This window comes from Ovis canadensis, chromosome 2 (genome assembly GCF_042477335.2).
Source record: "Ovis canadensis isolate MfBH-ARS-UI-01 breed Bighorn chromosome 2, ARS-UI_OviCan_v2, whole genome shotgun sequence".
Lineage (NCBI taxonomy): Eukaryota > Metazoa > Chordata > Mammalia > Artiodactyla > Bovidae > Ovis > Ovis canadensis.
This window is the reverse complement of record NC_091246.1, coordinates 232,389,776-232,403,861: the sequence shown is the minus strand read 5'-3', so window position 1 is coordinate 232,403,861 and position 14,086 is coordinate 232,389,776. Positions and strand designations below refer to the sequence as shown.

At 40.0% G+C, this 14,086-nt stretch overlaps 1 protein-coding gene across 6 annotated transcripts in view; it reads left to right on the top strand.

The window, feature by feature from the left end:
* Nucleotides 1–14,086, top strand: part of DOCK10 (dedicator of cytokinesis 10) — a 310,443-nt gene that overhangs the window by 221,007 nt on the left and 75,350 nt on the right. For all 6 annotated transcript variants that reach the window (XM_069574684.1, XM_069574681.1, XM_069574682.1 and 3 more), the window contains 5 exons: nt 4,424–4,546; nt 6,924–7,003; nt 9,013–9,200; nt 9,663–9,728; nt 11,454–11,546. In XM_069574684.1, the coding sequence (XP_069430785.1) occupies nt 4,424–4,546; nt 6,924–7,003; nt 9,013–9,200; nt 9,663–9,728; nt 11,454–11,546 (550 nt within the window). The remainder of the gene's footprint in view (nt 1–4,423; nt 4,547–6,923; nt 7,004–9,012; nt 9,201–9,662; nt 9,729–11,453; nt 11,547–14,086) is intronic.

Below are 14,086 nucleotides of genomic sequence, written 5' to 3'. Positions count from 1 at the left end.
AGTTCCCTATGCTATACAATAGATCTTTGTTGGTTATTCATTTTAAATAGAGCAGTGTATACATGACCTTCCCAAAGTCCCTAACCTCCAGCAACCATAAGTTTGTTTTCTAAGTCTGTGAATCTTCCTATTTTGTAAGTTCATTTGTATCATTTCTTTTTAGATTCCACAAGTAAGGGATGTCATATGATATTTCTCCTCCTGTGCAGGACGAGACTGTTTTGATTCCTTTTCTCTATCCTATGCAACATTTCAGATGGACCAGAGTTAAAACGCTGGATTTTCTTTAGAATTAAATAAGACTAAAACAAAAATTTCATTCTTTTATCTATACATTTATAAAAGACAGTGAAGCAACACCCCCAAGTGGTTGTCCAACCTCCATCCAGATCCTTCCAATGTCAAAAATTCAAGTATGTCCCCGAGTGGTTCTGTCTTTTTATAGCTCTAATAATTAGATAATTCTTCAGATATATATATGTATATGTACATATGTATCGGAGAAGGCAATGGTATCCCACTCCAGTACTCTTGCCTGGAAAATCCCATGGGTGGAAGAGCCTGGTAGGCTGCAGTCCATGGGGTCGCTGAGGGTCGGACACGACTGAGCGACTTGACTTTCACTTTTCACTTTCATGCATTGGAGAAGGAAATGGCAACACACTCCAGTGTTCTTGCCAGGAGAATCCCAGGGACGGGGGAGCCTTGTGGGCTGCCGTCTATGGGGTCGCACAGAGTCGGACACGACTGATGTGACTTAGCAGCAGCAGCAGCATGTACATATGTATACACGGGGCTTCCCAGGTAGCACTAGTGGGAACCTGCCTGCCAGTGTAGGAGACATGAGACACGGGTTCGATCCCTGAATTGGATAGATCCCCTGGAGAAGAGAATGGCAACCCACTCCAGTATTCTTGCCTGGAAAACTCCATGGACAAGGGAGCCTGGCAAGCTATAGTCCATATGGTCGCAAAGAGCTGGATACAGCTAAAGCTACTTAGCATGCACGTATATATACATATATAATATATACACAGTTTTAAACTGCTTGATAGTCACTTGTATGTTTTGTCTTCCAAAGCCACAAAAAATGTGCTTCGGTTCTGTGTTGTTCAGTCGGTAATCCCATGATCTGCAGCACTCCAGGCTTCCCTGTCCTTCACTCCCTCCCGGAGTTTGCTCAAACTCATGTCCATTGAGTCAGTATGCCATCCAACCATCGCTTCTTCAGTCGCCCCCTTCTCCTCCTGCCCTCAACCTTTCCCAGCATCAGGGGTTTTTTCCAATGAATCGACTTTTCGCATCAGGTGGCCAAAGTATTGGAGCCTCAACTTCAGCATCAGTCCTTCCAATGAATATTCAGGATTGATTTCCTTTAGGATTGACTGGTTTGATCTCCCTGCTGTCCAAGGAACTCTCAAGAGTCTTCTCCAGCCCCACAGTTCAAAAACATCAATTCTTCATTCTTTCTATATATCACATCTATTCATGCCTATGAATGAAGCTCTCGTGGATACCTAAGCTTCTTTTCCTTTAGGCTAAATGCAGCATTTTTTTTCAATCACACCCCACCCGTCAAGGCTTTGAGATCATTGCACACCAATCATTGCTCAACTCTGGCAGTTGGAACAGGACACAATGTCTCAGCCACCCTGAAACCATCTGTGTAAATGAATGAGTTCTCTGCTCTCCTGCCAGCTAGCATATTGATCAAGCAGGGACAGAGTGTGTAGTGCTCGGATCAGTGCTCCTCTGTGACGCTCTGTTCTTCACAATCTTTCCAATGTAACTGAGCTATCTCCACAACAGAGCTATGGATAAGAGCAAAATCAGTGATACAGCTCAAGTCTGCCAATAGATTTCAAGTGACTGGTTAACCTTAAAAAAAAAAAATACTCAATTTAACTTCCTCCTATGTTGAAAAACATGACACACATTCAGACAAAAGTCCTGGATAATATATAAATGAAAATAATCTGTAAGTTAAATATTTTCATTTGTCTCCCACAGTGTTATTTGAGAGAGGACCTTTTTTTCTCTCACAGAAAAAAAACTGAAGAGAAACGTTCAAGGATCCTAAAAATATTCTGAGAAATTCCTGGCCCAGCCCTTGTAGTAAAGAATCCACCTGCTATTGTAGAATATGCAAGAGACAGGGGTTCAGTCCATGGGTCAGGAAGATCCTCTGGAGAAGGAAATAGCAACCCACTCCAGTATTCTTGCCTGGAGAATTCCATGGGCAGCAGAGCCTGGTAGGCTACAGTCCATAGGGCCACAAACAGTCAGACACAATTAAACATAGCAAAGCTGATTCATATCCATAGTTCCTGCAGTGTTATTACATAGAGGACTTCTCTTTTTTTCTCTCTCAGTTGCTACTTCACACACACAAAAGAAAAACTAAGGAGAAAAGCTGAAGTATTCTAAAAATATCATTCTGATCCTTTCTTTGCCCATTTTCTAAATTATTTGACACTAAACTCAATCTCTATGATCAGATAACCATTTAAATGACCTTCTCAGCCTATGTATTGAAATCTTTAGCTCATTTAAAGAGTAGTAAGAGTCTCTTGATGGTTCTTAAGTTAGGAGAAATAAAAATTCAGCATTTCTCTTAACACTAAAGAAAAATCAATTACACATAGATTTAATTTTTGTTCAATGGGCACAGAGTATGATAAATTATAGGGAAGAAAAATGGCACTAAGGTCAGGAAGCAACAGTTAGAACTGGACACAGAGCAACAGACTGGTTCCAAATAGAACAAGGAGTACGTCAAGGCTGTATATTGTCACCCTGCTTATTTAACTTATATACAGAGTACATCATGAGAAATGCTGGGCTGGAAGAAGCACAAGCTGGAATCAAGATTGCTGGGAGAAATATCAATAACTTCAAATATGCAGATGACACCACCCTTATGGCAGAATGTAAAGAGGAACTAAAAAGCCTCTTGATGAAAGTGAAAGAGGAGAGTGAAAAAGTTGGCTTAAAGCTCAACATTCAGAAAACTAAGATCATGGCATCGGGTCCCATCACTTCATGGGAAATAGATGGGGAAACAGGGGAAACAGTGTCAGACTTTTTTGGGGGGGGGCTCCAAAATCACTTCAGATGGTGATTGCAGCCATGAAATTAAAAGACACTTACTGCTTGGAAGGAAAGTTATGACCAACCTAGATAGCATATTCAAAAGCAGAGACATGACTTTGCCGACTAAGGTCCGTCTAGTCAAGGCTATGGTTTTTCCTGTGGTCATGTATGGTTGTGAGAGTTGGACTGTGAAGAAGGCTGAGTGCCAAAGAATTGATGCTTTTGAACAGTGGTGTTGGAGAAGACTCTTGAGAGTCCCTTGGACAGCAAGGAGATCCAACCAGTCCATCCTAAAGGAGATCAGTCCTGGGTATTCTTTGGAAGGACTGATGCTAAAGCTGAAACTCCAGTACTTTGGCCATCCCATGCGAAGAGTTGACTCATTGGAAAAGACTCTGATGCTGGGAGGGATTGGGGGCAGAAGGAGAAGGGGACGATAGAGGATAAGATGGCTGGATGGCATCACTGACTCGATAGATGTGAGTTTGAGTGAACTCCAGGAGTTGGAGATGGACAGGGAGGCCTGGTGTGCTGCAATTCCTGTAGTCGCAAAGAGTTGGACTGAGCGACTGAACTGAACTGATGCTATGTATACTTGCTTTTCAAGAAATGTTGCCTCACATTACTATATTATTGGGATGAAAAAGCTTCATGTATTTTAAATAAATCTATATAATCCCATTGAAATGGACCAAGGGAGGAAATAAATTGTCCAGGTTCATGGTACTCTCTTTGTTTGGTACAAAAGACTTACTCAGGCGTTTTCGATTTTATCTTTCTGTCTGTCCTAAACTTTAGGACATGGGCACCTTTATCTTCATGAAAATGTTAAAGAGTCTGCCTCTCTACACCCATATACACCACCTTATCCCATTTCCTCTACTTGTAAATTCTAATGGCACCACCCAACCCAGCGTGACCCTAACTTGCCCAGGAAATGATGAAAAAGTAATAACCTGTGTTCCTATTCCTCTCCACACTCCTAATACTCTATGGCTTTGATACATTACTAAATCATAAATAAATGTACTTGTAATTAATATGGGCTGCTGTCACTGTAGATACTAGGTTAAAAATAAGAAATTAAAGATAATAAATACAGTATACAAATGAAATTTTTGTCAAAGAAGTTTTCTTGTCTCTTTACTATATAAGTTCCTTGGCGTTTCTTCCATTTTAAGTGGGAAGTTGAATCACTTTAGTCAACTTAAAAATACATCTTGGTAAATGATATCCAAATACCAAAAGGGGAGCATTGTTGTTCAGTAGTAGAATTCTTACCTCCCTCCCATGCCAGATATCAAACTGAATAAATATTGTTTTCTTTCAGACCAGTATTTAAGGACAACCAGGGAAATATGAACAGAGACTCAAGGTTTTCACCACTGTATAGACAAGAAAGTAACAAGATTTCAACTGAGGACCTCCTTAAACTAGCGTCAGATTATATAAGGTAGGACTTGGGGGATACTCTTGAAATCAACGTGAATCAGTTCCATTGCTACTGTTCATTTAGTATTTCTGCAAAAACAATAATTGATTACCAGATTCTTCAAATACCAAGCTCCTTCGAAAACAGATGCTTTGCAGATGACCTCACATATGCCCAGTTGACACCCTGAGTCATTTTGCCAGAATAATATAGAAGGAGAGTGAAACATTAAACTGTATCAGTGATTGATAGCTATGTAACAAATCACCCCCAAATTTAGTAGCTTAAAACAACATCACTTTTACTCTTGAGTCCATAATTTGAGCATGGCTAGGTGAGGAGACTTTGTCTCTTCTATATATGGCATTAACTGGAAGAGACCAAATACAGCTAAAGAACCCATTTTTGAGATAGTACATTTGATGACTGGCAAGTTGGTGCTGGCTGTTGGCTGGGAGCTTGGCTGGAACTGTGGAGTTGAGACCTTGGTTCTTTTCCGTGGGAGCCTCTCCATCAGATGCTACGGCTTCCTCGTGGCATGGTGACTGGGTTCTAAGAGTAAGCATACCAAGGAACAGACAGGAACGTGATGATGTGATGATGTTAAGCTCTTTCATGATACATGACTGAACTAAAACTGTTAGTCCTCTGACACACTCAGGATGCTGTACCCACTGCCTCTTCATCAGATATAAGCTGTCTGCTTCTCCTGTCTCAGAATCAACAGTTTCTTATCAATTAATTTGTTTCTCCAGAACTAAAATAATATACTACTATGAATAATATTTTCTGTATCTTCAATAAATGATATAGTTCTATTTAACTAGAAGGGAAGTTTGCCCAATGTTTTTTTTTGTTCTGGAAAAAATATAAACCTTTGAAAGCAAAATAAAGGTAGAATTGAGCCAATATTACTTTTTATGTGATTCTACAGGACCACTCCTTACATGGGGAGACCCTCCTTTTTTCAAACTTCATGATCAAAACTCCTATAGCCACTAAGTAGAAAATAAGTATACTTTTTCTCTTTACTTTTTCCAAAATGTATTAAAACATGAAAAGTTGTAACACAGCAGAAAGAAATGGGCAAAACGGAAGACCATATTGTCATGAAACCCATGTTATTGGTGTTTAGCAAAGAAAGTAATCATTATAGCATTTAGAGGGCATCTGGAATACCCAGTGCCATACTGTGAGATTCAATTATTTCACAGATGCCTCACACCTTATGACATTTATTCTTAGTAGTGTGCTGATAAATGTTTACCCCTAACCCTCTGGCAGGAAAAATCTGATTTGTACTGATAGCTAAATTCTGTGGTGTAACTGTTCCTACCATTGCTGATTTCAAGCTACCAGTGGGGCTTTAGCAACATGGAGTTGGGAAGAAAGGTGCACACCATTATGACATTTCCACCACACAGTTAGGTGTAAATAACCTCAAGATCACGGATCATCTTACCACGTAGTAAAACAATTACTAAGTGATGCAATTTTAGTACTTATTACCTTGGTGTTTAATTAATGTGTTTAATGATAAGTTTATATAGTTTTATTCTTAATAATGGCTGTGTTTTACAGTTGGCAGGCAAAATAGCTGAAAATTTAACCATCAACTCTCACAAGCTGGAAAGAGCTGACTTGACCCACCACTATAACTATTCTGCCTCTCAAAGTAGATTTCCTGAGAGGGGTAACATTTGAAATTGTGATCAACAACTTCTACCTTACTATAAAGGAAAATAGGGGAGAAGGTTTTAGGAAAGAGGAAAGGAAAGAAATTCAAGGACTCATAAATTAGAATGAACGTGGGAACAGGGTTAGGTGGTAAAGAAGTATCTACACACACTTGCAGAGGTGGAAGAAGAAGAACCGGGGTCAAGGAAAGGTCCGTTTTCCTCCTGGATTGTTGGTGAAGAGGGAAAAAGCAGTTGTAGCAAAAAGCAGCCTTGCTCTCAAAAATTCTTAAAATTCCCATGAAAGTGAATCATTTAAATCAATTCAAATGCTAGTATCTTTTGTTAACAAAGCTGTCTACCATTTACCAAAACTAATAATTTACATGGTACTTATTTGGCTAAATAAATGGTTATCTGAAGTGGTACAAGCAAGTTTAAAATATCCTTTAGAATATCTATAACTTGATCCCTCCCCGATTTTTAATTTTTATTTGCAAAATCACATACATTTTAGTTTTCAACTAGCTAAATGAAATTATTCACAGATTATTTAAGGTTCCACTGTTTATTCTTATCAAAGCTCAGAATTACAGTTGACTGTTTTTTTTTTCTCCTTGACAACTAGAATTAACTCATTGTGTGTTTCTCTGTGTGTGTGTGTGTGTGTGTGTGTGTGTGTGTGTGTGTGTGTGTGTGTCTATGCTGGCATACTTTCACAGAAATGACAGAATAAGCAAAACACAGACCATTCCTGGAAGCCTGGATATTGCTGTCGACAACATTCCTTTGGAACATCCAAGTATGATGATGATGTCATGGTTTCTTTGTACAGTTTGAGTATTCAGTGGCTTTTTGGTTGGTTGATTGGTTGGTTGGTTCGTTGGATAGATAGTTTGTTACAAAGATTTGTTTGGGATTTTTTATCTTAAGGTTTGGGATAACTAATTCATTATCATGTAAAAATTTGGGACTTCTTTCTCCATTAGGACAGACTTATACATATTACAGGGAGAAGGCAATGGCAACCCACTCCAGTGTTCTTGCCTGGAGAATCTCAGGGATGGGGGAGCCTGGTGGGCTGCTGTCTGTGGGGTCGCACAGAGTCAGACACGACTGAAGTGACTTAGCAGCAGCATACGTATTATAAGACAGGAGCTATATTCAGGGTAACCTAATATTCACCATACACCTGGCAGGATATTACACTATATCACTTAATCCTCAAACACTGAAGGGTTGCAAATAACGAAAGTCAGTTTCAGAGGTATTGATAAACCTAACCCATATTGGGCAATGCCACGCTGTGCTGCCGAAAAGCTACTCCAGACACCGTGTGTAGCTACCCAGGGCCATGCAGTAGTTATAGCTGGAATGTTTCTAGACCCTTATTACACAGAGAGCATGTATCTTTCTCAGAATATGGTTCATTTATGTTAGTGAAAATTTAAATTTCAGAAGCAATTTTATTAATTTATAAATAAGATCTTCAGAATTGATTTATAAGTGGTGAGATTGTTTTTCTCCTTCTTATTACGCTTTTTAGTGACTTTCTCGGTGGTGCAAATAATGAATAAAGGCATTCTAAAAAGAGCTACAAACAGGAAAAGGGTCATTATCACAGGATATTTGAATTACCATGAGCGCTATTAAGTTTTTCATTCTTATGATTTTTCCACAAGTCACTGTAATATGAAAAAAAAAAAAAAAGAGCATTCTCACTTAACCCATGGCTCCAAATCACTTTTATATTGATTGGGGTGAAAAACCAGAAGATAAACTAAGCCATTTCCTCCTGATGTGTGGGACGTAGATGTTATTACCTAGGGAAAAGAAAAATAGCAAAAGAGAAAGCTAAAATATTCTCTCTGAAAGAGCCAGAGAACATCAGAGAAATCTAAATATATAATTTAAAAATTATACATGATTTTTTTGTAAAAAAAATCTTGTAATCTGATTCCCAAGCATATTTAGCTAACCATTTTGCTTGTTTGGACACAGGAAAATTCCAGAGGGAGTAAAGGAAGGTGTAAAACCTTGCTGTCTTTCAGTACTGCAGGCTGAAGCCTCCAAACTATATAGTGACCAGTTTTGATTTATATATTCTTCATGATCTTTTCTCCCTTTTAGGCTATTTTTTACAAAGTTAGAGTTTAAGAGATGGTAAAAACCAAAGAAAAAATAAAATTGTAACTAATGCAGAGGGTGATTATGACCAATGTTGTGAAATCATTCCATAGGGAAAATTACAATTAAGCCAATAATAAATCCATTGGACAGAGTTTTGTTCTATCACAGATCAATTTTTATAATGTTATGGTTAAGGTCAGTGGACTACTCTTTATCTTATATATGTTAGTTGCTCAGTCATGTCTGACTCTTTGTGAGCCCATGGATTGTAGCCCACCAGACTCCTCTGTCTATGGGATTTTCCAGGCAAAAATACTGGAGTGGGTTGCCATTCCCTTCTCCAGGGGATCTTCCCAACCCAGGGGTCCAACCTGGCCTGGTTAGTATGCTCCGAGGATCTCTAGCTAAAATTTACTTTTTCTATGAAGCTTACTACAAAAAGAAAATGGTTATAAATCCAAAAGATTTGCCAGTTTTTTGAGACATTAGTTTTGATGTTAAATATATCACTAATTATCTATCATGCTTTCCTCCTAAAAATTTTTCATGCCAGCATAATTTAACATAAATTGGTATACAAGTATACAATTTCTATTTTGAATAGATTCACTTTTAAATAGATTAAGTCCTGTTCACTTATGATCATATTCAATGACAAACTTTTATTTCTGATTTTTAAAGACTGTGTAACATCGTCCTTTATTCCTGTCAAGCCTTTCAATGTGACGGCAAAACCAGAACCCACAGTGGAAGTGGAAGAATTTATTTATGACTCAACAAAGTATTGCCGTCCTTACAGAGTATACAAAAATCAGATTTACATCTACCCCAAGCACCTCAAGTATGATAGCCAGAAATGTTTCAACAAGGTATGATATGTTTCTGAAATATCATCCTCTCTCGCTACCCTATTCAGACCATATTAAGATGGCTTCTTGAAAGTTCAAAAACAAATTACTATGGACCAACACTAATGAGAGGCAGTGATGAGCTTTACCTTAAAAGTGTTTAAGGATATGCATTTTATAGTATATGAATAATCCTTTCTGAAATCAGCCCTAATTAATTTTGTTCTAGACTCTACTTTTAGTTTATTTAGAGACTCTGAAAATAGCATACCTGTACTTTCAATATGAGTCTTTTATTCCCTTTTAAATAATCTCCAAATCCTTCTTCTATTTCTGAGCACTATGAATACTATCACAAGAAAATGTTGGCTAGTCTACATTTTTCAGATTTAATTAGAAGCTACTTATTTTAGGCACTTGAATTGTTTTGTGATGTTATCTAACAGGAAATTACAATGTCCATTTCCTCTGCTGTAATTTCAGGCACGAAATATAACCGTGTGCATTGAATTCAAAAATTCTGATGAGGAAGATGCCAGACCCTTGAAGGTGAGCCAAGCCCCAGGGGGAACACAGCGTAAAGGGGGAGGCAGGTGCCCTGGTTCCCTCCACCACCAAGAAGCTTTTATTTTAGTGTGCTTGAAAGAGGAGCAGTTAGTACATTTATTTTAAGTTTCCTAACATGTAGCTGATTGAATAGCCACCATTAACTAGATCTATTAGAAATGCCAGTCTCGTGGCTCCACTTAGCTTTTCATGATTTGGAAAAAAGGAAGGCATTCTAGTGTGAAATCAATGCAAAGATTCCCCGCTGGAAGTCTTTGCCCTTTTCAGAGATTAGCCTGCATCTCATGAATTCACCGTACTTGATTTCAAATGCCACATCCCAGCTGGCCTTCACGTGGTCTGTGCAGAAGGGCTGCTCCTACTGGCCTGATGGCTAATGCAGGTGCCCCATGGGATGCTCACTTTTATGCAAGGTGCATGTGGCCATCTGCCTGAGGACCTGGGAAATGGCCCTGGGAAGCTGGTCCCTGCTGTTGATCACATGATTTAATAAGATCAATAAAACCATGAGGTTTGTATGAACTGGGCTGTTTGAACCTATAAAACTGCAACTAGATGGCTTTTTTCAGAGTTCATATTTGATGTATGCTCTTTTTATTTTAGGAGCTTCAAACAACATAAAGTAACCTATAAAAATAGAGTGGAAAATTCTTTTTAGTGGGCTTGCAGCCAGATCTTCCCAGTTTCAATGAATCAGAGGAAAGAGATAGTAAAGGACAAAACTCATTTCTAGCTAACCCCCACAATTATCTGAGATCATCTCTTAAAGCACTCTGTCAGGGACCAGTTATATTCTCCAAACTCAGAAGGGTGGTAGCATTATTCAGAAGAACAGTAAGCAGTTTGAGTGATTGAATGAATCATGCAGAGTAGAGAGAAAGAGTTCTTTAAAATTGTCCTAAGGTACTCTCAGCCTCCTCAGGTTCCAAGTTCCACAATAGCATTAGCAGCAGGAGAGAAAAACTAAAATGAAATGAAATTGTCAGGCGAACAATAGCAGTGAGCAGATGGCAAACACACCAGGCCTGTTAGAGCATTGCTTATGGGGAAAATTCTTAAAAATGAAAAGTACTTGCAGGTATGTGTGACCTCTGTTTCATTGCATTCTAGAGCATTACTCAGAGATACAGCTAACTTCAATAGAGGGACTCTGAACCTTGGGCTAAAAGGACTTTTATGACGGGAAAATACCATATCCCCACCAGCTGGCCTGACTAGGACCTGGGATAGAAGAAAAATACAATATGGTAGAGCCTGGAACCAGCCCTAGGATTCCAGCATTCTTGGTTGGGGGCTGGCATGTCAAGTACTGGGGTCAAACCAAGCCTTGTGGTCACCCAGGACTGATGACCTTAAACTCTAGATCAGAGTTGGATACCATGGGCTGCAGGAATCAGAAGTGAACAGTCTCTTATCTCCAGTAATCAAAAGTTAGGTAGTGAACTGACTCAGATATTCAGTTTTGACGTAATATCTACAGAGTGAATTAAAGCCTTCATATTTTCTTCAACAGTGCCCCGTTGTAGAATAAATATAGGACAGCAGATCAAAGAAGTTCAAGGTTAATTAGATGTCAGCTAAGCCTGGAAGGTTATCACAAAATTTATCTTTGTTCCAGAATGGGGAACAGAAAAAAGTTGTGGCCTTTCTGTGCTCAGGGTTAATTTCAGACCCTCATAATTATTCAACTCATGATTTTTTAAACAGTGTATTTATGGAAAACCTGGAGGGCCCCTCTTCACCTCTGCTGCCTACACTGCAGTTCTGCACCATTCCCAGAATCCAGATTTCTCGGATGAGGTAAGGGTCAAGACTTCCCTGCCCTCAGCAGCTCCTTAAAAGATGCGTGAGTGGGTGAGATAATACATGATGATAAATGCTCTCTTGACTACACCTCCGACTCAGGACGTTCCTTAGCAGGTGTTTAGATAACCAAGCTTCCAAAACTACATTCATTGACAGTTGCCCCAGGACCATGTTGAAAATTCATATATTTCAGCATATGATTGTCTTTTTAAAAAGAGAAATTTTTATTGTATCATTCCTTTCAAATTAGATGAATTTTTTCTTTTATTTCATTGGCTACTATAACAAAGATTGTGTTAGATAGTTCCTACCAATCAGTAGCAGCATTTCTGGAAAAGGCAATGGCACCCCACTCCAGTACTCTTGCCTGGAAAATCCCATGGACGGAGGAGCCTGGTGGGCTGCAGTCCATGGGGTCGCTAAGAGTCGGACACGACTGAGCGACTTGACTTCCACTTTTCACTTTCATGCATTGGAGAAGGAAATGGCAACCCACTCCAGTGTTCTTGCCTGGAGAATCCCAGGGACAGGGGATCCTGGTGGGCTGCCGTCTATGGGGTTGAACAGAGTCGGACACGACTGAAGCGACTTGGCGGCAGCAGCAGCAGCATTTGATGTCTTAAGGAACAAAGCAGAAAAGGCTAGAGTATGAGCCAGCACTGTTGCTTATAACCTTCTTAGTAATTGAAGGAGCTTGGACCCCTTCCCCTCAGGACCTGCTTTGCCAGTTCTTAAGACTCTTATTATGTGCCAGGCACCACACTGTCCTCCAAGTGCACACAGTCTCCCTTCATCCACTCAGCTTTCTCCAGAGAACCAGAGCCAATATGAAGATAGATAGATAGATATAATTTAATACAAGGAGGCTTGAAAGTCCCATAATCTATCATCTCCAGCTGGAAATCCAAGAAAGCCTTTCACTTCAGTCACTCAGTCGTCTCCGACTCTTTGCGACTCCATGAATCGCAGCATGCCAGGCCTCCCTGTCCATCACCAGCTCCCAGAGTTCACTCAGACTCATGTCCATGGAGTCAGTGATGCCATCCAGCCATCTCATCCTCTGTCATCCCCTTCTCCTCCTGCCCCCAATCCCTCCCAGCATCAGAGTCTTTTCCAATGAGTCAACTCTTTGCATGAGGTGGCCAAAGTACTGGAGTTTCAGCTTTAGCAGAAAGCCTTTGGTGTAGTTCAAAAGCCTGAGAACCAGAGTGCCTATTGTAGATTCCAGGCCAGGTTTGAAGGCCTGGGAACCAGCAGCACCAAGGGCAGGAGAAGATCAGTGTTCCAGGTCAAGCAGTCAAGCAGGGAGGGAGTTCTACCTTCCCCAGCCCTCTTGTTCTATTTTGGACCTCAATGGAATGATGGTCACCCTGGTGGGGAGGGCCATCCACTTTGCTCAGTCCAAATTCAAATGCTGGTCTCTTCCAGAAACAGCCTCATGGACACGCCCAGAAATCATATTTAACCAGCTATCTGGGCATCCCATGGCCCAGTCAAGTTGACACATAAAATGAACCTCCAATCCTTCCTACTTTACAGATAAGGAAACTGGGGGTCAGGGAAGCAACTCAGCCTAGGGCATGTAACTATGAAGTGACAGTCAAAATATAGGCCAGGCCATGTGACTGCAGAGCCTGAAGCTTCACCACTCTGCTATAACACATCTAAAACACTCACTGAGGGACTTCCCTGATGGTCCAGGGGTTAGGACTCTGCACTTCCACTGCCAGGAGCCTGGGTTCAGCCCTTTGTTGGGGAACTAACATCCCATAAGCAGGGCAGCATGGCAAAAAATAAAAAAATAATAACAACAACAAAAAAAACTTCATTGGATTAATGGTAAATTACTATACACATGTCAGCTGGTAGTATAAATAGCTTCAGAAAAACAAGTTCCAATAATTAAATTTAATTTCTAACTATTAAACTAAGGTCTGAACTCATGAAACCTGTCAGTATGATGTGTAGGATTAAAAATATCACAGCTTTTGTATTAATTTCCTGTTGCTGCTCTAAAAAATTATCTCAGTCTAGTGAGTTAAATAACACACATTGATGATCTTACAGTTTGTTGTGCAGGTCAAAACTCTGAAATGGGTCCCCAGGGCTGAAATCAGGTGTCAGCAGGGATCCGTTTCTCCTTTAGGCTCTGGAGAGAATCCTTACCTTGCTTTTCCAGTTTCTGGAAATGCCCACTTTCCTTGGCTTTTGACCCTTTCCAGCAGTGTCATCACTCTGACCTCTGTTTCTCTCCTCACATTTCTTATGACCCTGACTCTCCTGCCTTCTCTGATAAGGACTTTTGTGATTACACTGGCTCCACTGAACTAATCTGGTTTAATCTCCCCATCTCAAGACCCTTATCTTAGTTGCACCTGCAAAGTCCCTTTTACCATGTAAGGAAACATATTCATGTATTCTGGGCATTAAGACATGGGGGACATCTTTCCGTGCTAAGTTGCTCAGTGGTGTCCAACTCTTTGCAACCCTATGGACCGTAGCCCACCAGGCTCCTTCTCCAGACAAGAATACTA